Raw genomic sequence first — 25,174 nt, 5'->3', positions numbered from 1 at the left:
AACTCTTCTATGATTCAAAAATCTTTTGTTAATTGCAATGAAATATATATCGTTTTCATGAGTTATCTAATCTATATTTCATGAGAACATTGCCAGTTCTACAAGAAATTATCATTCATTTGACCTGCTTTTCCATGACATTCTATTTTATATTGTTTTCGTAACTAATAGACCACGCTTTTTTGTTCTGGGTTCGTCCTAGTAGCTGCCATCCAAAGCTATCATTGTGACAGTTTTTAGTTTATTCTAGCTTTAATGTCCCATGCGTCTCCTAGACAATAGCAAATTTAGGCTTTTCAGTGCACCAAGCTTCAGCTTGCACCAAGAGCTTCAAAACCATTCGAAAAAAAGAATGTGGCTCACTTCCACTTTGCCGTCCTCCTCATTTCTGTACTGCAAGAAAAGTTATTTCGCTTCACGGGTATCTTCGTTCTTTTTTTTTTTTGTGTGAGCATAGATGAACATATGCACACATTCACTTTCAGCAGGCGATTTCTTCCGAAGCGGGTTATGTACATCATAGGTGCACGAAATTAATAAGGAAAGATGTTCCTGATTAATAAAAAAAAAACTTTTTGTAGGAACAAAAAAAAATCAATAAAATTAAAAGATTAAAAAGGACACTTTTGAAATAATTTCCAAATATCTCCACCCCCTATCTTTGTTTTTTTTTTTTTGGCGTACATGTGCTTTCTAGATTTCTCCTCTCCATCTTGGGCAAACACACTACTCTTCTCTTATGAAAATGGGGAAAGTCACGAGCCTATATATATGATACCTGCTTTACCATCTCGAAATTTCAGAAGCTTTGTCACCAGCTCTGATGAAGTTATGGTTCATCACTTACCAAAAGCACAACATCGAGACTGCTGTGCTACAGACAGCACCATCTTCACCTGTTGTGTGGCGACAAGTTAACTAATTTGATTTTTTTTTTAATAATAAGGTAATACGCTAAGCACAAGACTGCTGCACCCATGTCAACACGACTCAAATGTCGGTGAGGACACAGTGTGGCTTGGATTCGCGCTCAACACAAGTCAACAAGAGTCGGTCATTAAGTTTGTATCTTTAACGGCTATTTTTCTATCTGTTTTTGATTGGATTCTGCTATCTGGCACTTTCTCATTGCACTCTTAAGTTTGTATTTCATTTTGTTGTGCAAGGGATGCACTTCTTCATTGCACTCATTAATTTGTATTTCATTTTGTTGTGCAAGGGATACAACTATCGACTTAGGTGCTTCTATTTTTGTGTTTTATGCTTAAATCAGTAAATGTTCATGTTTGAAAGCGTTGAAAGTGCTTTTAGTTGGTCAAAACTGTAGAGGAGCATCCACGACTTGTATCCGATGTTTGCAATGAAGTCGACATCTTCAGGGATTTTATCTGGGAGAACTTTGGTACATAGCGTTTGCATACTTCTCGCATTTGCGATCTATGGAAGAAAATGAACGTGTTGCTATTATGTACGTAGCACCAAATGCACGATTCTTGCGTATAGTACCAACAAGTGTATGCATGCTGAAGCTAAACTTTATCCATAAAGATGAACATAGTTCAACTATATATGGTGGCTTTTTTGGGTGCTTTTCTGCAATCCCGACGAATAGGCCTAACAGAGAATGAACAACCCAGAGGATCAATGACATGGTAATGGTCAAAATTCCAACTTCAACCAGTCTGGTGATAGGATCATACTCTCAAGGGAGCTTGAGTTCCAATCTAGATTTCACACACTGTGCATCAAAGAGATTGAAAGGATCTGAATTTCAGCGAACTGAGATTGAGAGATTCAGGCAAGGTTTTTGATGGGTCGATTGATTACCGAGTCATTGTTAACCCTAGCTTTTTTGTTATTGAGCACAGATGGCAAAGGGTATGAATAATGAAGCAGCACGCTTGTTGCAGAGACGGATTATTTTGTCCAGAGAGCCAAAAGAACGATTGTCCCCAAGTTACATGAATGAGAAGGGCACAAGATGTAGGTGAAGAAACCACGAACATAATCAGCCATATGTTGTTGTTGTCCACGCCATGGAACTGTTACATGAAGCATTTTGACTTCCAATGTGATAAGCCTTCTCCCTCTCAGTTGCAACCATCCATCTGGTCTCAAAATGCTAGAGAAGTAAATCAACAGGAAAAATTTGAATTTCAATCTACGTGATTCTGCTTATATTTCACATACAATTTGAAGATAAAACTTTGAAAATGAATTTCACGTTACAAAAAGAAAGGCTAGCAGCTAAGAAGAATAACTTGGATTCTCCAACCATGTTCTATAAGAGGTCGTTCCATTGGGACAAGACAGATAGGACGTCCTGATTGATGATTCTTCTTGTCTATGTTTACTTCGTGTGTGTCTGTTCTGTTCGTCATGTCTGACATTTGTTTATGTCCTATCTGATCTATCTGTTCTGTCCGATGTTTGTGTGTTCCATTGTTAGTTCTGTCTTGTTTGGTGTTTGTTTATGTTCTGTTCGAACTGTCTGTTCTATCCGGTGTTTGTATCTTCTCTAATCAGTTTTGGCTATTATATTTGTTCTGTCCACTATATGATATCTTATTTTTTGAACATGTTATATCAAAACGAATATAAAATTCATAACAACATGTTATATGCAAATCAATACATTCGATAACACGATCCATAATATTATAGTAAAATCAACTCTTTCAATACATTCATATATATAACAAAAACATCATTACTGTAAAATTTTAAACATCTATATAGTCACCAATATCAAGTAAAACTACAAAATACAAATTGTTTAAAATATTCAATTGTTGTAAGCCATAAAACAAAAATAACTATGACAACTCGCTAAGATAACTAGTCTTCCGTCTTGCATACTACTCTTCTCATCAAAACCATGTAATACTTTAGAAGAGGCATCACCGTCTGGTTCCTGCATTTTAGAAATTAAAAAGACAAACAAATAATTAGATTATCACCATAAGATATTAAAATAATCAAGTATAATTAAAACAATGACATATAATATAATGAGAATGTTAAACAATGAAGGAAGACCGAATGGTGAAATATTTGCAAGCAATACAAACTATAGTATAATTTAGTAGCCCAGGCTCAATTCAAGGTTGTTGTTTGATTTCGTATGCATGGAAAACGGAATAAAAGTCATTAGCTGAAAGCTATGAACAGTTCATCATCTTGTATGTTTTCACTAGTAGTAAAATTGTCGGTGTTAGGTTGACTGGAGTATCAATGTTAAGAAACCTTTTTCCTTGATAGCTGGAGGAAAAAAATACAAACTTTTTCCTTGAATGCCATATTATATAAAAAAACGATAATATCAATATAACCAAAGCATGATTTGTAAGAAACTAATGAGAGTTCAAGACATCTATGGATCCATGCCAAACTATGCCCTTCTAAATGTAAATTTATCAAGATATCAGCCGTGTGGGGCCTATCAAATAAGAGAGAGAGAGAGAGAGAGAGAGAGAGAGAGATTTTCTGGCAAAGTAGACTCAAGCAAGCCTAGCAAGAATGATCTGATTAATTAAAGAAGGGGAAAGAAAATTAAAGAAAAGGGTCCGTGACACCTAAATAGTCCACATGTTAGTCCTACAACCTACTAGCATGCCCCTGCAAGTAGACGGTATACTGCAATTAAATTTGTCACTTAATTTTACAAATTCCAGTTAGAAAAAAGAAGAATGTTCTATAAAAAGCATAGGAGAAAATTGTCTGCTCCATTTTTAATACTATTACAAGAACTATTTTTGACATTGATTCTTACATGTTCTCTAGACTACGCTTTTAATATTTGTCGGTTCTTTTGCCTGTACTTTATTTACAGCTCAGAACCATCTACGCTTGTTGCAGGATCTAGAAGTGCAAAACATATAAAACTTTCGTTTTCTTCTTGATTGCGGTCACTATGGCAGCCTCGCTTTCCTATGTACATGTGCATGGACAACATTAAGACTAACATAGTGAATCTGCACTATCAAAGCCCGGGATGTAAATGATTATGAAATATCCGATTCTTGATCCCATCATAAATTGGTTTAGTAGCAGATTGAGTGAAAAAAAAAAAGATTCAGGGCTAATTACTACTCCGATACAGATGAATATGCAGTTTAATAGTACTGAATCTAAGTCTGAGTTCAATATCTGTTAAAGACATTCACAAGAGATGCCCCTGCTGCGAAGGAGCTACTGAAAAAAGGACCTGGAGCTGAAGATGTCCAAGCCTGTTGTAGAAGACTTTGGAGCAGAGGATGTCCAAGGTTGGTGGGTTGCGAAAATTGAAAAGGAGTAGCAGGTCAGCTAGAAACTACTGAAGACGAGCAGCAGGCTGACTCCTGAACTGCTAAAGCAAGCTTGGGACTGCTGAAGTCATTCGAGCCTAGTAGCCTACTGAAGATGAACTTGGAGCAAATGACGATGAGTTCTATTGGGTGAGCTAAGGAAGCCTGCTGCACCAAGCTCTAGGACTTGGAGCAGAGGCATCCAAGGGTGGTGCTGTAGAAGATGTCTACTATGCCGACATAAAAAGGAACTGCTGAAGACGTTCCAAGGAAGAAGTTCCTGATGCATCGAGCTGAAGGAGGAAAATGCTTCAGATGTCTAAAGAAGAAGCTCCAGATGCAGGACACAGCAAGAGCATTCCAATCTAACTATTTGCTTCTTGTAAGGTCATAACAGGATAAAAGAAAATAGTTGAGGAGAACCCAAAACTATAAAATATTTACATCACAGATTCACAAGAAGCTAGAGACAATTGGAGGATGACAGACAATGCTCTTATTCTTTTCAGAAAGATAGTAAAGGATTTGTCCAATGCAAAGACAATTCACGTGGATGAACTTGGCTTCTCCTTTTCTTAAGCTAGGAATAACATATCCATGAGAAACAGGAAAAATCACTTTCAGCAAGATGCACATACACCATCTATGTACATTGATCTCGCATCAATCAATGAAGCAAGCCTTCAGTAGAGGATGGCACATTAACTGGCCTAAGCTTTTGATTTCTTTCTCTACCAATTTTACTTAGCCTAGTTTTCCATTGAGCGATTCTTTCAGCAGAGGCAAAGTCAGGAAAGAAACACGGATATGAGCTTATGAATAAGAAAAAATGGTCACAAGCTGATATCGGCTTTTCCCCGCTTTTAGTGGCCCACAGACATATGGCTGGACCTCAGTTCAACTGGATTTCTAATGAAATTTTTGTGGGCAGCTCACAGGTAGCTCCAGATATATAAAAGCCAGTGTTGTTTAAGCACTTAGGAGGCGTTTGATGGGTTGAAATTTTGAATCAAAATTATAAAATGATGATTCTATCCAAAACTGGAGTGAAATGAATATTCCATGTTTCTTTTTCCTTCAATTGTTTGATTGCCACCGATAATCCGCTATAGGCCGAGTTGGATGCAAAACCCGAGTCGCTGGGCATGGCAATATCGTAATGGAATGGTGGTGGCAAGGACAAACTCTCATCCTTCCCAAGCTGATATCGGCTTTTCTCCACTAGACCACGGATATGGGCTTATGAATAAGAAAAAATGGTCACAAGCTGATATCGGCTTTTCCCCGCTTTTAGTGGCCCACAGACATATGGCTGGACCTCAGTTCAACTGGATTTCTAATGAAATTTTTGTGGGCAGCTCACAGGTAGCTCCAGATATATAAAAGCCAGTGTTGTTTAAGCACTTAGGAGGCGTTTGATGGGTTGAAATTTTGAATCAAAATTATAAAATGATGATTCTATCCAAAACTGGAGTGAAATGAATATTCCATGTTTCTTTTTCCTTCAATTGTTTGATTGCCACCGATAATCCGCTATAGGCCGAGTTGGATGCAAAACCCGAGTCGCTGGGCATGGCAATATCGTAATGGAATGGTGGTGGCAAGGACAAACTCTCATCCTTCCCAAGGTGATATCGGCTTTTCTCCACTAGACCACGGATATGGGCATATGAATAAGAAAAAATGGTCACAAGCTGATATCGGCTTTTCCCCGCTTTTAGTGGCCCACAGACATATGGCTGGACCTCAGTTCAACTGGATTTCTAATGAAATTTTTGTGGGCAGCTCACAGGTAGCTCCAGATATATAAAAGCCAGTGTTGTTTAAGCAATTAGGAGGCGTTTGATGGGTTGAAATTTTGAATCAAAATTATAAAATGATGATTCTATCCAAAACTGGAGTGAAATGAATATTCCATGTTTCTTTTTCCTTCAATTGTTTGATTGCCACCGATAATCCGCTATAGGCCGAGTTGGATGCAAAAACCGAATCGCTGGGCATGGCAATATCGTAATGGAATGGTGGTGGCAAGGACAAACTCTCATCCTTCCCAAGCTGATATCGGCTTTTCTCCACTAGACCACAGATATGGGCTTATGAATAAGAAAAAATGGTCACAAGCTGATATCGGCTTTTCCCCGCTTTTAGTGGCCCACAGACATATGGCTGGACCTCAGTTCAACTGGATTTCTAATGAAATTTTTGTGGGCAGCTCACAAGTAGCTCCAGATATATAAAAGCCAGTGTTGTTTAAGCACTTAGGAGGCGTTTGATGGGTTGAAATTTTGAATCAAAATTATAAAATTATGATTCTATCCAAAACTGGAGTGAAATGAATATTCCATGTTTCTTTTTCCTTCAATTGTTTGATTGCCACCGATAATCCGCTATAGGCCGAGTTGGATGCAAAAACCGAGTCGCTGGGCATGGCAATATCGTAATGGAATGGTGGTGGCAAGGACAAACTCTCATCCTTCCCAAGCTGATATCGGCTTTTCTCCACTAGACCACGGATATGGGCTTATGAATAAGAAAAAATGGTCACAAGCTGATATCGGCTTTTCCCCGCTTTTAGTGGCCCACAGACATATGGCTGGACCTCAGTTCAACTGGATTTCTAATGAAATTTTTGTGGGCAGCTCACAGGTAGCTCCAGATATATAAAAGCCAGTGTTGTTTAAGCACTTAGGAGGCGTTTGATGGGTTGAAATTTTGAATCAAAATTATAAAATGATGATTCTATCCAAAACTGGAGTGAAATGAATATTCCATGTTTCTTTTTCCTTCAATTGTTTGATTGCCACCGATAATCCGCTATAGGCCGAGTTGGATGCAAAACCCGAGTCGCTGGGCATGGCAATATCGTAATGGAATGGTGGTGGCAAGGACAAACTCTCATCCTTCCCAAGGTGATATCGGCTTTTCTCCACTAGACCACGGATATGGGCATATGAATAAGAAAAAATGGTCACAAGCTGATATCGGCTTTTCCCCGCTTTTAGTGGCCCACAGACATATGGCTGGACCTCTGTTCAACTGGATTTCTAATGAAATTTTTGTGGGCAGCTCACAGGTAGCTCCAGATATATAAAAGCCAGTGTTGTTTAAGCACTTAGGAGGCGTTTGATGGGTTGAAATTTTGAATCAAAATTATAAAATGATGATTCTATCCAAAACTGGAGTGAAATGAATATTCCATGTTTCTTTTTCCTTCAATTGTTTGATTGCCACCGATAATCCGCTATAGGCCGAGTTGGATGCAAAAACCGAATCGCTGGGCATGGCAATATCGTAATGGAATGGTGGTGGCAAGGACAAACTCTCATCCTTCCCAAGGTGATACCGGCTTTTCTCCACTAGACCACAGATATGGGCATATGAATAAGAAAAAATGGTCACAAGCTGATATCGGCTTTTCCCCGCTTTTAGTGGCCCACAGACATATGGCTGGACCTCAGTTCAACTGGATTTCTAATGAAATTTTTTTGGGCAGCTCACAAGTAGCTCCAGATATATAAAAGCCAGTGTTGTTTAAGCACTTAGGAGGCGTTTGATGGGTTGAAATTTTGAATCAAAATTATAAAATGATGATTCTATCCAAAACTGGAGTGAAATGAATATTCCATGTTTCTTTTTCCTCCAATTGTTTGATTGCCACCGATAATCCGCTATAGGCCGAGTTGGATGCAAAAACCGAGTCGCTGGGCATGGCAATATCGTAATGGAATGGTGGTGGCAAGGACAAACTCTCATCCTTCCCAAGCTGATATCGGCTTTTCTCCACTAGACCACGGATATGGGCTTATGAATAAGAAAAAATGGTCACAAGCTGATATCGGCTTTTCCCCGCTTTTAGTGGCCCACAGACATATGGCTGGACCTCAGTTCAACTGGATTTCTAATGAAATTTTTGTGGGCAGCTCACAGGTAGCTCCAGATATATAAAAGCCAGTGTTGTTTAAGCACTTAGGAGGCGTTTGATGGGTTGAAATTTTGAATCAAAATTATAAAATGATGATTCTATCCAAAACTGGAGTGAAATGAATATTCCATGTTTCTTTTTCCTTCAATTGTTTGATTGCCACCGATAATCCGCTATAGGCCGAGTTGGATGCAAAACCCGAGTCGCTGGGCATGGCAATATCGTAATGGAATGGTGGTGGCAAGGACAAACTCTCATCCTTCCCAAGCTGATATCGGCTTTTCTCCACTAGACCACGGATATGGGCATATGAATAAGAAAAAATGGTCACAAGCTGATATCGGCTTTTCCCCGCTTTTAGTGGCCCACAGACATATGGCTGGACCTCAGTTCAACTGGATTTCTAATGAAATTTTTGTGGGCAGCTCACAGGTAGCTCCAGATATATAAAAGCCAGTGTTGTTTAAGCACTTAGGAGGCGTTTGATGGGTTGAAATTTTGAATCAAAATTATAAAATGATGATTCTATCCAAAACTGGAGTGAAATGAATATTCCATGTTTCTTTTTCCTTCAATTGTTTGATTGCCACCGATAATCCGCTATAGGCCGAGTTGGATGCAAAAACCGAGTCGCTGGGCATGGCAATATCGTAATGGAATGGTGGTGGCAACGACAAACTCTCATCCTTCCCAAGCTGATATCGGCTTTTCTCCACTAGACCACGGATATGGGCTTATGAATAAGAAAAAATGGTCACAAGCTGATATCGGCTTTTCCCCGCTTTTAGTGGCCCACAGACATATGGCTGGACCTCAGTTCAACTGGATTTCTAATGAAATTTTTGTGGGCAGCTCACAGGTAGCTCCAGATATATAAAAGCCAGTGTTGTTTAAGCACTTAGGAGGCGTTTGATGGGTTGAAATTTTGAATCAAAATTATAAAATGATGATTCTATCCAAAACTGGAGTGAAATGAATATTCCATGTTTCTTTTTCCTTCAATTGTTTGATTGCCACCGATAATCCGCTATAGGCCGAGTTGGATGCAAAAACCGAGTCGCTGGGCATGGCAATATCGTAATGGAATGGTGGTGGCAAGGACAAACTCTCATCCTTCCCAAGCTGATATCGGCTTTTCTCCACTAGACCACGGATATGGGCTTATGAATAAGAAAAAATGGTCACAAGCTGATATCGGCTTTTCCCCGCTTTTAGTGGCCCACAGACATATGGCTGGACCTCAGTTCAACTGGATTTCTAATGAAATTTTTGTGGGCAGCTCACAGGTAGCTCCAGATATATAAAAGCCAGTGTTGTTTAAGCACTTAGGAGGCGTTTGATGGGTTGAAATTTTGAATCAAAATTATAAAATGATGATTCTATCCAAAACTGGAGTGAAATGAATATTCCATGTTTCTTTTTCCTTCAATTGTTTGATTGCCACCGATAATCCGCTATAGGCCGAGTTGGATGCAAAAACCGAGTCGCTGGGCATGGCAATATCGTAATGGAATGGTGGTGGCAAGGACAAACTCTCATCCTTCCCAAGCTGATATCGGCTTTTCTCCACTAGACCACGGATATGGGCTTATGAATAAGAAAAAATGGTCACAAGCTGATATCGGCTTTTCCCCGCTTTTAGTGGCCCACAGACATATGGCTGGACCTCAGTTCAACTGGATTTCTAATGAAATTTTTGTGGGCAGCTCACAGGTAGCTCCAGATATATAAAAGCCAGTGTTGTTTAAGCACTTAGGAGGCGTTTGATGGGTTGAAATTTTGAATCAAAATTATAAAATGATGATTCTATCCTAAACTGGAGTGAAATGAATATTCCATGTTTCTTTTTCCTTCAATTGTTTGATTGCCACCGATAATCCGCTATAGGCCGAGTTGGATGCAAAAACCGAGTCGCTGGGCATGGCAATATCGTAATGGAATGGTGGTGGCAAGGACAAACTCTCATCCTTCCCAAGCTGATATCGGCTTTTCTCCACTAGACCACGGATATGGGCTTATGAATAAGAAAAAAATGGTCACAAGCTGATATCGGCTTTTCCCCGCTTTTAGTGGCCCACAGACATATGGCTGGACCTCAGTTCAACTGGATTTCTAATGAAATTTTTGTGGGCAGCTCACAGGTAGCTCCATATATATAAAAGCCAGTGTTGTTTAAGCACTTAGGAGGCGTTTGATGGGTTGAAATTTTGAATCAAAATTATAAAATGATGATTCTATCCAAAACTGGAGTGAAATGAATATTCCATGTTTCTTTTTCCTTCAATTGTTTGATTGCCACCGATAATCCGCTATAGGCCGAGTTGGATGCAAAAACCGAGTCGCTGGGCATGGCAATATCGTAATGGAATGGTGGTGGCAAGGACAAACTCTCATCCTTCCCAAGCTGATATCGGCTTTTCTCCACTAGACCACGGATATGGGCTTATGAATAAGAAAAAATGGTCACAAGCTGATATCGGCTTTTCCCCGCTTTTAGTGGCCCACAGACATATGGCTGGACCTCAGTTCAACTGGATTTCTAATGAAATTTTTGTGGGCAGCTCACAGGTAGCTCCAGATATATAAAAGCCAGTGTTGTTTAAGCACTTAGGAGGCGTTTGATGGGTTGAAATTTTGAATCAAAATTATAAAATGATGATTCTATCCAAAACTGGAGTGAAATGAATATTCCATGTTTCTTTTTCCTTCAATTGTTTGATTGCCACCGATAATCCGCTATAGGCCGAGTTGGATGCAAAAACCGAGTCGCTGGGCATGGCAATATCGTAATGGAATGGTGGTGGCAAGGACAAACTCTCATCCTTCCCAAGCTGATATCGGCTTTTCTCCACTAGACCACGGATATGGGCCTATGAATAAGAAAAAATGGTCACAAGCTGATATCGGCTTTTCCCCGCTTTTAGTGGCCCACAGACATATGGCTGGACCTCAGTTCAACTGGATTTCTAATGAAATTTTTGTGGGCAGCTCACAGGTAGCTCCAGATATATAAAAGCCAGTGTTGTTTAAGCACTTAGGAGGCGTTTGATGGGTTGAAATTTTGAATCAAAATTATAAAATGATGATTCTATCCAAAACTGGAGTGAAATGAATATTCCATGTTTCTTTTTCCTTCAATTGTTTGATTGCCACCGATAATCCGCTATAGGCCGAGTTGGATGCAAAAACCGAATCGCTGGGCATGGCAATATCGTAATGGAATGGTGGTGGCAAGGACAAACTCTCATCCTTCCCAAGCTGATATCGGCTTTTCTCCACTAGACCACAGATATGGGCTTATGAATAAGAAAAAATGGTCACAAGCTGATATCGGCTTTTCCCCGCTTTTAGTGGCCCACAGACATATGGCTGGACCTCAGTTCAACTGGATTTCTAATGAAATTTTTGTGGGCAGCTCACAAGTAGCTCCAGATATATAAAAGCCAGTGTTGTTTAAGCACTTAGGAGGCGTTTGATGGGTTGAAATTTTGAATCAAAATTATAAAATGATGATTCTATCCAAAACTGGAGTGAAATGAATATTCCATGTTTCTTTTTCCTTCAATTGTTTGATTGCCACCGATAATCCGCTATAGGCCGAGTTGGATGCAAAAACCGAGTCGCTGGGCATGGCAATATCGTAATGGAATGGTGGTGGCAAGGACAAACTCTCATCCTTCCCAAGCTGATATCGGCTTTTCTCCACTAGACCACGGATATGGGCTTATGAATAAGAAAAAAATGGTCACAAGCTGATATCGGCTTTTCCCCGCTTTTAGTGGCCCACAGACATATGGCTGGACCTCAGTTCAACTGGATTTCTAATGAAATTTTTGTGGGCAGCTCACAGGTAGCTCCAGATATATAAAAGCCAGTGTTGTTTAAGCACTTAGGAGGCGTTTGATGGGTTGAAATTTTGAATCAAAATTATAAAATGATGATTCTATCCAAAACTGGAGTGAAATGAATATTCCATGTTTCTTTTTCCTTCAATTGTTTGATTGCCACCGATAATCCGCTATAGGCCGAGTTGGATGCAAAAACCGAGTCGCTGGGCATGGCAATATCGTAATGGAATGGTGGTGGCAAGGACAAACTCTCATCCTTCCCAAGCTGATATCGGCTTTTCTCCACTAGACCACGGATATGGGCTTATGAATAAGAAAAAATGGTCACAAGCTGATATCGGCTTTTCCCCGCTTTTAGTGGCCCACAGACATATGGCTGGACCTCAGTTCAACTGGATTTCTAATGAAATTTTTGTGGGCAGCTCACAGGTAGCTCCAGATATATAAAAGCCAGTGTTGTTTAAGCACTTAGGAGGCGTTTGATGGGTTGAAATTTTGAATCAAAATTATAAAATGATGATTCTATCCAAAACTGGAGTGAAATGAATATTCCATGTTTCTTTTTCCTTCAATTGTTTGATTGCCACCGATAATCCGCTATAGGCCGAGTTGGATGCAAAAACCGAGTCGCTGGGCATGGCAATATCGTAATGGAATGGTGGTGGCAAGGACAAACTCTCATCCTTCCCAAGCTGATATCGGCTTTTCTCCACTAGACCACGGATATGGGCTTATGAATAAGAAAAAATGGTCACAAGCTGATATCGGCTTTTCCCCGCTTTTAGTGGCCCACAGACATATGGCTGGACCTCAGTTCAACTGGATTTCTAATGAAATTTTTGTGGGCAGCTCACAGGTAGCTCCAGATATATAAAAGCCAGTGTTGTTTAAGCACTTAGGAGGCGTTTGATGGGTTGAAATTTTGAATCAAAATTATAAAATGATGATTCTATCCAAAACTGGAGTGAAATGAATATTCCATGTTTCTTTTTCCTTCAATTGTTTGATTGCCACCGATAATCCGCTATAGGCCGAGTTGGATGCAAAAACCGAGTCGCTGGGCATGGCAATATCGTAATGGAATGGTGGTGGCAAGGACAAACTCTCATCCTTCCCAAGCTGATATCGGCTTTTCTCCACTAGACCACGGATATGGGCTTATGAATAAGAAAAAATGGTCACAAGCTGATATCGGCTTTTCCCCGCTTTTAGTGGCCCACAGACATATGGCTGGACCTCAGTTCAACTGGATTTCTAATGAAATTTTTGTGGGCAGCTCACAGGTAGCTCCAGATATATAAAAGCCAGTGTTGTTTAAGCACTTAGGAGGCGTTTGATGGGTTGAAATTTTGAATCAAAATTATAAAATGATGATTCTATCCAAAACTGGAGTGAAATGAATATTCCATGTTTCTTTTTCCTTCAATTGTTTGATTGCCACCGATAATCCGCTATAGGCCGAGTTGGATGCAAAAACCGAGTCGCTGGGCATGGCAATATCGTAATGGAATGGTGGTGGCAAGGACAAACTCTCATCCTTCCCAAGCTGATATCGGCTTTTCTCCACTAGACCACGGATATGGGCTTATGAATAAGAAAAAATGGTCACAAGCTGATATCGGCTTTTCCCCGCTTTTAGTGGCCCACAGACATATGGCTGGACCTCAGTTCAACTGGATTTCTAATGAAATTTTTGTGGGCAGCTCACAGGTAGCTCCAGATATATAAAAGCCAGTGTTGTTTAAGCACTTAGGAGGCGTTTGATGGGTTGAAATTTTGAATCAAAATTATAAAATGATGATTCTATCCAAAACTGGAGTGAAATGAACATTCCATGTTTCTTTTTCCTTCAATTGTTTGATTGCCACCGATAATCCGCTATAGGCTGAGTTGGATGCAAAAACCGAGTCGCTGGGCATGGCAATATCGTAATGGAATGGTGGTGGCAAGGACAAACTCTCATCCTTCCCAAGCTGATATCGGCTTTTCTCCACTAGACCACGGATATGGGCTTATGAATAAGAAAAAATGGTCACAAGCTGATATCGGCTTTTCCCCGCTTTTAGTGGCCCACAGACATATGGTTGGACCTCAGTTCAACTGGATTTCTAATGAAATTTTTGTGGGCAGCTCACAGGTAGCTCCAGATATATAAAAGCCAGTGTTGTTTAAGCACTTAGGAGGCTGGGTCCAAATTTTGAATCAAAGTTATAAAATGATGATTCTATCCAAAACTGGAGTGAAATGAATATTCCATGTTTCTTTTTCGTTCAATTGTTTGATTGCCTCGAATTCTTATTCAAGCCACCGATAATCCGCTATAGTACGAGTTGGATGCAAAAACCGAGTCACTGGGCATGGCAATATCGTAATGGAATGGTGGTGGCAAGGACAAACTCTCATCCTTCCCAAGCTGATATCGGCTTTTCTCCACTAGACCACGGATATCGGCTTATGAATAAGAAAAAATGGTCACAAGCTGATATCGAATTTTTCGTGCTTTTAGTGGCCCACAGACATATGCCTGGACCTCAGTTCAACTGGATTTCTAATGAAATTTTTGTGGGCAGCTCACAGGTAGCTCCAGATATATAAAAGCCAGTGTTGTTTAAGAACTTAGGAGGCTGGGTCCAAATTTTGAATCAAAGTTATAAAATGATGAATCTATCCAAAACTGGAGTGAAATGAATATTCCATGTTTCTTTTTCGTTCATTTGTTTGATTGCCTCGAATTCTCATTCAAGCCACCGATAATCCGCTATAGGCCGAGTTGGATGCAAAAACCGAGTCGCTCGGCATGGCAATATCGTAATGGAATGGTGGTGGCAAGGGCAAAATTAAAAGCTATGACGCTAGTTGAATGAACATAAAACGGTGAGAGAGCGGACAAACTCTCATCCTTCCCTCGCTCTCCCATTTCCGTGAACGCACCTTTCTTCCCGCGATCGCTCCTGCACTCGTTTGAATTGACAGTTGTGGCCCTCCTGCCGCCATTGCCATTTCTTTCTCTGTTGGAGATATCAACTCTTTCTCTCCCTCCCTCTCATGGCGACGCCGCTTGAATCGGGATGGCTAGGATGGATCCTCTCTCTCTCTAATCTTCTCTGTTTCCTTTTTGGTTATTATTGTTTCATCTGATCTGCTTAGCGTGGAAACTTTCGGGGTTTCTGATCATCCGCTAGAGGTTGGAGCTTCGTGCTTCCTCTTCTCTTTTTCTTTGTCCTCTGCTAGGATTCTCAATATAACCTTCTCTGACTCTCGTCCATCAACAATTTTGGAATTTGCAGGTCATCTGACCAATGCAATCAGGAGTTTTGTAAAATTGAGGAAAATTTTTATTTAAGAGACCATCTTTCCACAACTACTTTAGGTACACGTCTTTGTTTTGATATCATGTATCAATGATTTGCCTTTACCGTCGTATTTTCAGTAGCCAAAGTATCAGTCCATGAGAAAAGGGACAATAAGGTTTAATAAAAATAACAAGTTTAAGAAACGATACGATTTATTTCAATATGACGTGATTTAAAGAAATAAAAAGTATGAGATCCACACCTGATATTATGGCCAATCCTAAGTAAATATTCACCATCATACGTTTGAAATATGTGAAGTTCTTGTGAACAGGTTGGTCTTTGGTAGAGTTTCATTCCAATTTGCGAGATTCGATTTGACTAGGTCTAGTATCGTCGGGTTTGAGAATTTGAGACTGAGTTCAATACTTAATCCTTTTTACATGTTGGGATTCGGGTTCACTCTAGATTTGGATTCAGAATCCAAAGCGTTACCAGTAATCTGTCATACTGGCCACTTAATCCAATTGAATTTGGTTAAATTTGAGACCCAGATCCAAGCCGTTCACCTATAAAATAGTGGTGGATTCTTAAACTGTTTCTGTTGGTAGTACCATCATCTACCAAACCATGCCAGTTCTATATCCGACTGCAGTATTATTGAACTCCTTTTGTGGAAGACAGCCAAGTACTAGTGGACCTCTCTAGAAAGCCATTTGATGGTGATAGTATTCATCTAGGTGACCCTCCTCTTTATTTTCTGCTTTATTATTTTGCTTGAATATGTTGGCCTGTGATTCATATTGTCCATGTCAGGTCCGTCATGTGTATAATAGTTTCTGTACCGGAGTGTATAATATAATAGTTAGTTTGCCTCTTTAGGACACAGCGCACTTGTCAATTCCAGTTCATGAAATTTGTGAATCATTTCCTGCACCTGTGCTTCATTGACCTGTCTTCAGGTTGCCAATTGACAGCTACGGTTGGGGGTTCCCGTAACCACTAAGCTACCGGATGATTCATTTGAGAAAGTTCTACCAAAATGAAATGAAGTATGTTGCTTTGCAATGAGAGTAGGATAACTTCTTAGTGATGGAAATGGTGGCCTTTGCTTCTGCTACAACACTAGAAAATAGCAATATTTTGTGTTCTGCTTGTTAAATTATGTTCTTGAAGCTTTCTACCCATGTGTGCGTGTTCCCTGATTTACCAAGGCTTGCACATCAGACAGTTCGTATCAGTTTATTAGCCAATGTATGTGTGTGCATGTGTGTGTACATATATACACACACACACACACACACACACACACATTTTTGTAGTGAGAAAAAGACAAATTCAAAAGAAAACTCTACTATCACAAATTAAAATGATTACCACTAAAAATTTACATTCACAATCAGTTTGTCTAGTGAACAACTGATTACATACACATTAATGTTCGTGCAACAGCAGTTAGCAGTTTCCTTCAATCTGCCCTTGCCACCATCAACCCTAATTAACCCGACCCATAAAGCAGCAAAAGATATATACGAAATTGTCCTTCATTTGGACACTCATAATCTTCACCTTGAAAATCCTTTTCAGCACCTTCTTGCTATTAACTTCTGTTGTGGTCTTCCATGAAACCAGTTCAAGCTCAATGTGGAGCATCGCAAAGGAACTGCAACTTCTTCAGCAGCAGCAGACCTTCCTTTCTTTCCATAAGCATCTGAACTGGAGAGAGCATATATCAACTAATCATTATCACTATATGAAAAAAAATGACTAATAAAACTAATTTTGCAATATATCCCCATAAATGCATGGCTAAACAATTGTTCAATTGCCAAACAAAAAAATTCGTCCTGAATATGAGTTGTGATATTTAGGTTGTTTCACTAATTATAATCTAGTCACCATGTATGTTGCACGACTGATATTTGAAAATAATTGTAGGAATATTGATTTAAATGATTGAATTTTTAAGAACTAACAGTTACTTTTCTCAATGGTGCATATGGTTCTTTGGTAATATAAGATCAAACTTTTGACAAGAGGGATCCGTTTTGCATGTCCGGGTGCATTTTCGAGATAACGAAGATTGCAGGTTCTCTGCAACACTATAACTATCGTCTTTGTGTTTGCTATCGAAATTAATTTCCCACAGAGAGAGAGAGAGAGAGGAGAAGGGACAAAAGCTGGTCCACGACTCCACTTTGCATTCACAAGGGAGTTTATAATTACAATACTAACATTTTTTTTTTATAACGCTCTGCAAGTTTCCAATTAAGGGCGTGGCTACAACAAACCCCCGGCGCTACCATGGAAAAAAGAGACACCACGCCACCAAACACGACACTACCTATCTTTTGGGAGGGAGAGAGAGAACGCAGACATGTACGATAACTCCAGTAGAGAGAATCGGTTAGAATGATGTGAAGAAACTTAACCGCTAACTACTCTCCAACCACCTTCATGGAAAAATCCCGATACGCATCTGCTCCTGCGATTTCTTTGCCTCTCCTTTGTAGGCTCTTACTCGCCATGACTCCATTAAAGCCATGGAACTCCCACACGAACGTTGCAGACCCACAAGTGGCCTCTTCTCTCCCCTCCACCATCACTACGACGCTCCCTTCATTTACTGCAGCCTTCACCTCTTCGCGTTCTTGCTATAAACCCTCTTGCATCCGGCAGATACCAAGAGGAAGAAAGAGACGAATTGGATAAGAAACGCTTATTGCTTGCTGAGAAACGCATGGGTTCATATTGGTTCTGGTTTTGCCTGATATTTTGGTTGTTGGGTTTGGGTGTCCACTGGGTCGATTGTGAGTTTTCTAGTGATTACATTAGTTGGGATGATTTAAACATTTATGATAGCAGTTTGGGGAAGATGCAGGAGTGGGGAAACAGAGAGAAGGGCAGGGTCATAGTGGTGGCGAAGGGTGGGGAAAGAGACACCACGACGGTTCAGGGAGCCGTTGATTTGGTTCCTCACGGTAACAACCAAAGGGTGAAGATTTTCATTCAATCTGGAGTTTATAGGTAAATATCAAAGCAAAGATGCAGTAAGCAGAATTGCGCCTCTCTCTCTCTCTCTCTCTCTCGCACACACGCACAGACACACGCACCTTACACGTATTCTTGCAGACTTGATCTTCTTTCTCTGTTGGGTAGCCCTAATACAAGAGAATCGCTGCAACTTCTGATTTGATCCTTTATTGGAGGAAGAGCGTTCTGTCTGGTTGACCATTAATTTCCATTTTGAGTTGGCTTGCAGAGAGAAAGTGCTAATTCCCACAACTAAACCATACATTTCGTTCATCGGAGACGAGAGTGGAGAGACGGTAATTTCATGGAATTCCACTGCTTCAGAAAAAGGTTCCTATGGTCAACCCATCGGTACCATTCACTCTGCTTCTGTCGCCATTGAATCGGATTATTTCTGTGCTTCAGGGATCACCTTTGAGGTATTACTGCTCTCCTTTTCCTTTTGGACCCTTTTCCAAGGTCCATTGATTAACAAGCGCTCCAGAAAAGCTAAAGTTGGGCAACTACAGCTTGCTAACCCTTGTTTTGCACTTTCTTGCTGACGGGTTTGACAGAACTCTGCTCCAAGTGCACTTCCTGGTGCAGAAGGAAAACAAGCCGTAGCATTGAGAATTTCAGGGGATAAGGCCATGTTCTTCAGGTGTAAAGTTCTGGGTTCACAGGATACGCTGTTTGACCATATGGGCAGGCACTATTTCTACCACTGTGAAATTCATGGTGCCATCGACTTCATATTTGGGAGCGCAAGGTCCCTCTATGAGGTACACTCACCAGTTCCAATTCAAGGTCCTTCTTTCTCTGTTCGGTGAAACGGCTGGGTACTTGTATAGAGGCCATCAAACCACCCGTCTAGGTTTCTTTGCATAGAATATGCTTCCACACGTTTCTCAGGACTTGGATACGGCTTGTTGTTGCTAATTGTTGCATGGCGCGATTAGCTGTTTGTTTTCTCTCCTAGAATGCTGGCACACCAGCAGCCAAGTTCAATGGTTAAGCTTAATTTCCATTTGTTTTCATACTTCTGGTGATTTAATTTCCACTAGGTGTTGATGATGTTTCATTCTTGAAAAGGCCAAATGAATAATTTCATATTGTCATGCACTCTCACGATCATGAACTGAAATTGCTTCTTGAGAACTTCACCTGCTCGATCCATCCGTGAAGGATCATCACAATAAGATTGTATCAGTATGCTTTTCTTTTCCCTTTCTTTGTCCACAATCCTAATCACTTGCATGGAACAGAGCTGCGTCCTCCATGCAACCGCTGCAAGTTATGGAGCGATAGCAGCGTCGCAGAGGAACTCACCAAACGAAAACTCGGGCTTCTCATTTCTGCAGTGCAAGCTGGATGGATCGGGGAAGCTCTACCTTGGGAGAGCATGGGGCAGATATGCACAGGTGGTCTATTCTTTGTGCGATATGGGTGATATCGTTATACCTCAGGGATGGCACGACTGGGATGATCCTTCAAGGAGACGGTGAGTTTACTCTTTTTGGGATTATTTCTTTTCTTATGATAAATTGGTGCTAGAAATACTAGCCATATATACCTTTTGGTATTGCTGTCTTTCCTTTTTTTTTACTAATGAATCATTTTGAACAAAAGATTGCAGTTAATTACACAGTGAAATTATGCTTTTAGACTCTACATTTGAGTCACTTGCCTCAGTCAAAGGTAGTCTTGACTGAGTAAGCCTTTGGTACATCTAACACCTAATTTTCGTGGACTGAAAGTCCACAACAGGTGGAGAGTAAGTGGTAAAGGAATCAAGTCACTTTATGCGCTGAGTTTTCTTTCGTGTTCTATTTTATAATGAGGAACCCTTCACGAAAGGAAACCTCAGATGAAGCCTTGTCAAACTTTATGAAGGAAAAAGCCCAGACAGAAGTTATATGTGGAACTCTTTCATCATAATGTGCTCTTTTAAGTCGTTTTCCCTCCCACACTGCAGTGCCTTCAAGTTGTTGATTCTCAAAACAGTTTCTTGGCTTCCAAATTTCTTAATGAAGCTCCTCCATTGTTCCTTTTTTACATTGAAATAAACAGATTAATGATTTCTTCAAATTAAAAGGAGAAAACTGCTTTCGCTGTCAAGAGAAATATCAAGTAAAACCAAATTCCCGAATACAATTCCAAATTTCAGTAAAACTGAGACGCCACATGGTGTGCTTAGACATTGATAATCTTTTATCCTCGCTTTCTATAAATCTTTGTTTGATATTTATGTAAACAGCTGCGCGAAATTGGAGCACCATAACCATGAGAAGAGCGGCCTAACGTTCAATATTTTTTGGCGTTTTCAGGACAGTCTGGTTTGCAGAGTACAACTGCAGGGGAGGAGGAGCAGACTCCAGAAAGAGGGTCCCATGGTCCAAGTCCCTGACCTTTGAGGAGGCCAAACCTTTTCTCACCAGTGCTTATATTGATGGGCAACAGTGGCTGAGATTATGAGAATTATTATATATTTTATTTTATTTTTTCTTTTCTTCCTCATATAAATTGGTAATGAGGAAGCTCGACAAGGCGACAAGGTGATGTAGTTTGTTGCCCGAAAATCAATGGCTTACGTGGTGGCAGTAATTTCAGTGATCCTGTCACCAACAAACCACAGTTTAAACAGTTTTAGTCTGTGTATAATGCAGCAGCCAAGGTGCCTGCTAGTCGGTTAGGTTCATAGCCGTTTGTTGTCGGTGGATGTTTTGAAATTGTTGGTCCACGTCGGCCACCACATCATAGACGTTACCACGACGCCTCCGGTATCTCATGGACCATAGAGAGAGAGAGAGAGAGAGAGAGGGAGAGAGAGAGGGGGGGAGAGAGAGAGATTTAAGCCGACTTGCCCTGAGAGATCTGACATCACATGAATCAAATTGATTGCAGCCATGGACTCGCCAATTATGTTAAGTTTCCAGTATTCATGGCAAACTGAATGGTATGTAATTGTTTTATGAATATGACCAAACATTAGAAATAGATTCGTGAAACATCTTCAAAAAGAGTTTTATAAATCTACTTTAGTTTTTTAGGCAAATTCATGAAACAGTTAAAAACATGTTTTATTTGCGATCGAGCCCTTAAGGCTCTGACCAATTATGTTAAGTTCTGGGTACGTATGGCAAACTGAATGGTATGTAAGTGTGACAAAAAAATTAAGAGTAGATTCTGAAACATTTTAAAAAGTGTTTTATGAATCTATCTTACCTTTTGAGATAGATTCATGAAACAATGAAAAAACTGTTTTATTTGCCGAACGAGCCCTTAAGGCTGGTGTTTCATCCCGTTCTCCCTGGTGGCAGGTGAAATTTTTAAGCCAGCGGCCATGAGACTTGATCCCTCAGCTTGTACTCTCATCCCTCATCTTGTACAGATCATACATTATTTTTCTCTTTTTGAACTTCTAATCGCTTAACGTTGGGTGACTTTAACAAGTCCCCACTATTTGGAAAGCACATACAAGAAGCCCTAGTAAAAGCTGACAAGAAAAGAAAGAGACAAAACTAATAAATGTTGTTCGAGTATGGCAAACTAACAAAAACTAACAACTACATAGAGACATTGCATCCTCGAAACCCAACATGTATACACACGTGCGCGCGCACATAGACATGCTTTTAATTTAGTTGTGATGTGGCAATAGCTTCTAAGGTAGAAAGAGCTAAGATAAAGGTAAAGCTCTTTAATGCAATCAAACCTCCAAGCCCATTATTTTGTGTTTCCATCTTAAAAAAGGATGTAAAAACGTGCATATGCTTTTCTCGGCCAGCTGCATCGCCCTCGACCTTCCCACTATTACAACTGTGCTCGTTCGACCCTTCCAGCTCTCCAAATATGAACCCAAGCCCTTTCTCGCCAGAGTCCGATTGATAGTCGAACCATTGATCAAGGAACACGAACACATGCACACGTGCATATACACACACACACTCTCTCTCCCTTTCTTTCTCAAATTGAAGATGTTCTCTGGTGGAGTTGGACCTGAGCTGAGTTGAGCCGCTCGAGAGCCATAAGCTGCAATTTGGCTCAGTTCGGGCCTGAGTCGAGCTAGAGTTGATTAGCTCGAGTTTGGCTCAACTCAAGCTGAAAAAGGTCGGCTCGAACTCACTTCCAAGTTGCTAGCCATAAAGTTAAACTGCTGAAGTAGTCTTTAATTTATAATGTTTTGACGTATAATTTACTTATTCCTTTTCCTCAAGCATAATCAATTTTAACCAAGCCCAGCCTGCCCAGATTAATAAATGAGTCGAGTCAAATTTAACCAGGCCAGTTAAGGTGAAGGCTGAGTTGGCTCAACTCATTAAATATCCCTATCCCCAAGAAACCGTCCAACAGCAGAAAGAGTCAGTGGCCAGTTGTTGTTGGAGCTGGCTACGTGGGTGCCTCAATCTTGCGCCACATATGCTGAATATTCTCTTTCTTCTCTCTCTATTTGTAGTTGACCAATTCCCATCTACTAGATACATGAAAATGTGGTTTTTATCATGGTATTGGACTTTCTCGGTTGTTGAAGCAAGCTATATACCTTTGAGAAAAAAGTAGCACGTACAAAACTCTGTAATCTCATTTAATTACTTCATGATTCCTGATAAATCAAAACAACTGACCACAAAATTTTCTTCACGTTTTTTTTTTTACTATGTTAGAGTATTGTTATTGTTTAAGGAAGTAGTGTCTCCTTTAGTCAAATGCAAAACATTTAGTTCAAACTTCAATGTCCATGTAATCAGACATTAGGCAAAAGGACAATAGAACGATAAACAAAATGCTACTTTTATCTAATACAAGATGATGAGGTTCACAACATGTTCTTTCGTCCTTGTGTTTTCCAATCAAATGGTATAATGTGTTTATGATCTGTTCTTAATAAAACCACTTAATGCTTGTACATGTCAATGTGCAAAACTTTTTTAGTACATGTTAAGGATGGGCATCCGGCCGGGTACTTGGAGACCCCGCCTGAACCAGGCCAGTCCTGGCCACAATTGTAGCCTAACACAGGCCACAAATAATCTGGCGTGGCGTGGCCCTGCCCCTTTTTGTAAAGGGTTTTCTAGGAGCTCTTCTCTTCACCCCTGCCACTTTACTTGTAAAGTATTTAAAAAATAATAATAGTTAGTAATTGGGCTGTGCTGAGTTCCGAGCAGTAGGTTGGGCCAGATTACTGATAAACCTTTGGCCCGGACCAAGCTGATTACTAGTGAGCCGGGCAATAGGCCCGACAATTATCCAACGAGACCTGCCATTTTTTTTTTTTTGAGAACGGGCCTGGCCAGGCTGGCCTGATGCCTAGACTTAACTATACCTTTCTTCCCTACTAGGACTTGAGTTTGTATCCCCTCTTATGTGCCTGAACAAAGCTGATCACATGCTTAATTTTGACTAAATTTAAAGATGTTAATCTGTTAATTATTGTTTGTCCATCATGAAATGTACCTTGTTCCAAACACTTTTAAAAGTTTTTTACAGTAAATGATATGAACCATTGAATCCCTTTATTGCTTCACAAACACATCTAAACCTGAAAAATGGCTGATATACAATGTGTCCTTCCTATTAAATCCATCCTAAGATCACATCTACATGGTTAAATGAGATAAAAGAATATATGGACAAATGACATTTGGTGTTGCCAATGGTCATCCCAAACTCGTCTATTTGATCATGTTGGCAGTAGGTTTCTTGTAATATCTATTTTCTAGCCCTAGGTTTGTGGTGTTGTAGTTATCAAACCAGACCTTATCTTTCAAATATGTAAGTTGGAGCTGATTTTCTGATACAAAGAATCTCAGAATTACCAAACTAAGGTCGTTTGATGCACCTTCTCAAGATCCAAAAAGTGTTATTTGATGATGGCTACAAACTGAATTACAACATGTTATGATTTCAGCTATAGTCTTGTGATTGTGTTAAGTTCTATCTCGAAATAGTTTCCCGAATTTAACATTTAGCTGAGACCAATCACATTAAGTATGTATTGAAAAGCCCAGGCTCTCCAAGTCATGCTTCCTACTTTTTGTTTTGTGGAAAAACATGATTTTAACTTCTCGATTCAATGTTCAATCTTGGTTTTGTGTAAGATATGCTTCATTGGACATGTGGACATTCTTGGTTTATGCATTTAGGTTGTGATCATCAAATTTTGTGTCTCGCTAAGCTCATCTCATACAAATTCTAAGTCCTTTTCAAGATCTAGCTCTTGTTATGATACATTTTCATAACAAGGTGTCTACATCTCTTTTTTCTTTCTCATGTTTTAGGAGGGATTTTCACACGTTATCTTTGGGATAAGCATTCCCAACATGGGTAGATAGGTCTCTTTGGGTTTCATGTGATTCAAATCATTTGGTAGGTCATATAGATAAGTTTTCCAATAGGTTATGTTATGTTCCCTTCTTATAGAGTCCATAATAAGTGTAGTTTGAATTACTTCATTTACCCTTGTTAGTGATCCCTAGGCATGATCTCATCATGATAGCATATGTGTAGATATTTGGCATGAGTAAGGAACATGTCTTTCAAACTTCACTTACAATCATAGTTGATAGCATGTCATGATACGTTTCTTTGGTACTATGTTATATCATATTACATAACATTGTGCGTTCACACATTCATAACATTGCGCATTCAATCATTCATGTATGTTGTGAAAGAACACTTCTCAATGACATTTTATGTCATCGAACAATCCTGTATTGCACACATGTTCCATTTTCTCATTTTGCTTGTTATGTTCTTGTTCTAAATTAGATTATACTACATATAGGTTGCTTTCTCATTACATTTGTGCTG

General features: G+C 39.8%; 1 protein-coding gene across 1 annotated transcript; it reads left to right on the top strand.

Annotated features, from left to right (window-relative positions):
• The first annotated feature begins 17,907 nt into the window (after positions 1 to 17,907).
• Positions 17,908 to 21,122, top strand: LOC116254936 (pectinesterase QRT1-like). The gene is made up of 5 exons (XM_031630597.2): positions 17,908 to 18,376; positions 18,612 to 18,801; positions 18,937 to 19,143; positions 19,627 to 19,862; positions 20,689 to 21,122. The coding sequence occupies exons 1-5, from the start codon at positions 18,090 to 18,092 to the stop codon at positions 20,834 to 20,836; spliced, it is 1,068 nt and encodes a 355-aa protein (XP_031486457.1). The 5' UTR covers positions 17,908 to 18,089; the 3' UTR covers positions 20,837 to 21,122.
• The last annotated feature ends 4,052 nt before the right edge of the window (positions 21,123 to 25,174 follow it).

Source organism: Nymphaea colorata, chromosome 5, assembly GCF_008831285.2.
Source record: "Nymphaea colorata isolate Beijing-Zhang1983 chromosome 5, ASM883128v2, whole genome shotgun sequence".
Classification (NCBI taxonomy): domain Eukaryota; kingdom Viridiplantae; phylum Streptophyta; class Magnoliopsida; order Nymphaeales; family Nymphaeaceae; genus Nymphaea; species Nymphaea colorata.
This window is presented reverse-complemented; position numbering and strand designations above follow the sequence as displayed.

Bases quoted from the DNA above. Each gene is read 5' to 3' on its own strand.
- LOC116254936 (XM_031630597.2), top strand. From the start codon at position 18,090: ATGGGTTCATATTGGTTCTGGTTTTGCCTGATATTTTGGTTGTTGGGT. The intron at 18,802-18,936 runs GTATTACTGCTC...CGGGTTTGACAG, and splicing joins CTTCAGGGATCACCTTTGAG to AACTCTGCTCCAAGTGCACT. The intron at 19,863-20,688 runs GTGAGTTTACTC...TGGCGTTTTCAG, and splicing joins GATGATCCTTCAAGGAGACG to GACAGTCTGGTTTGCAGAGT.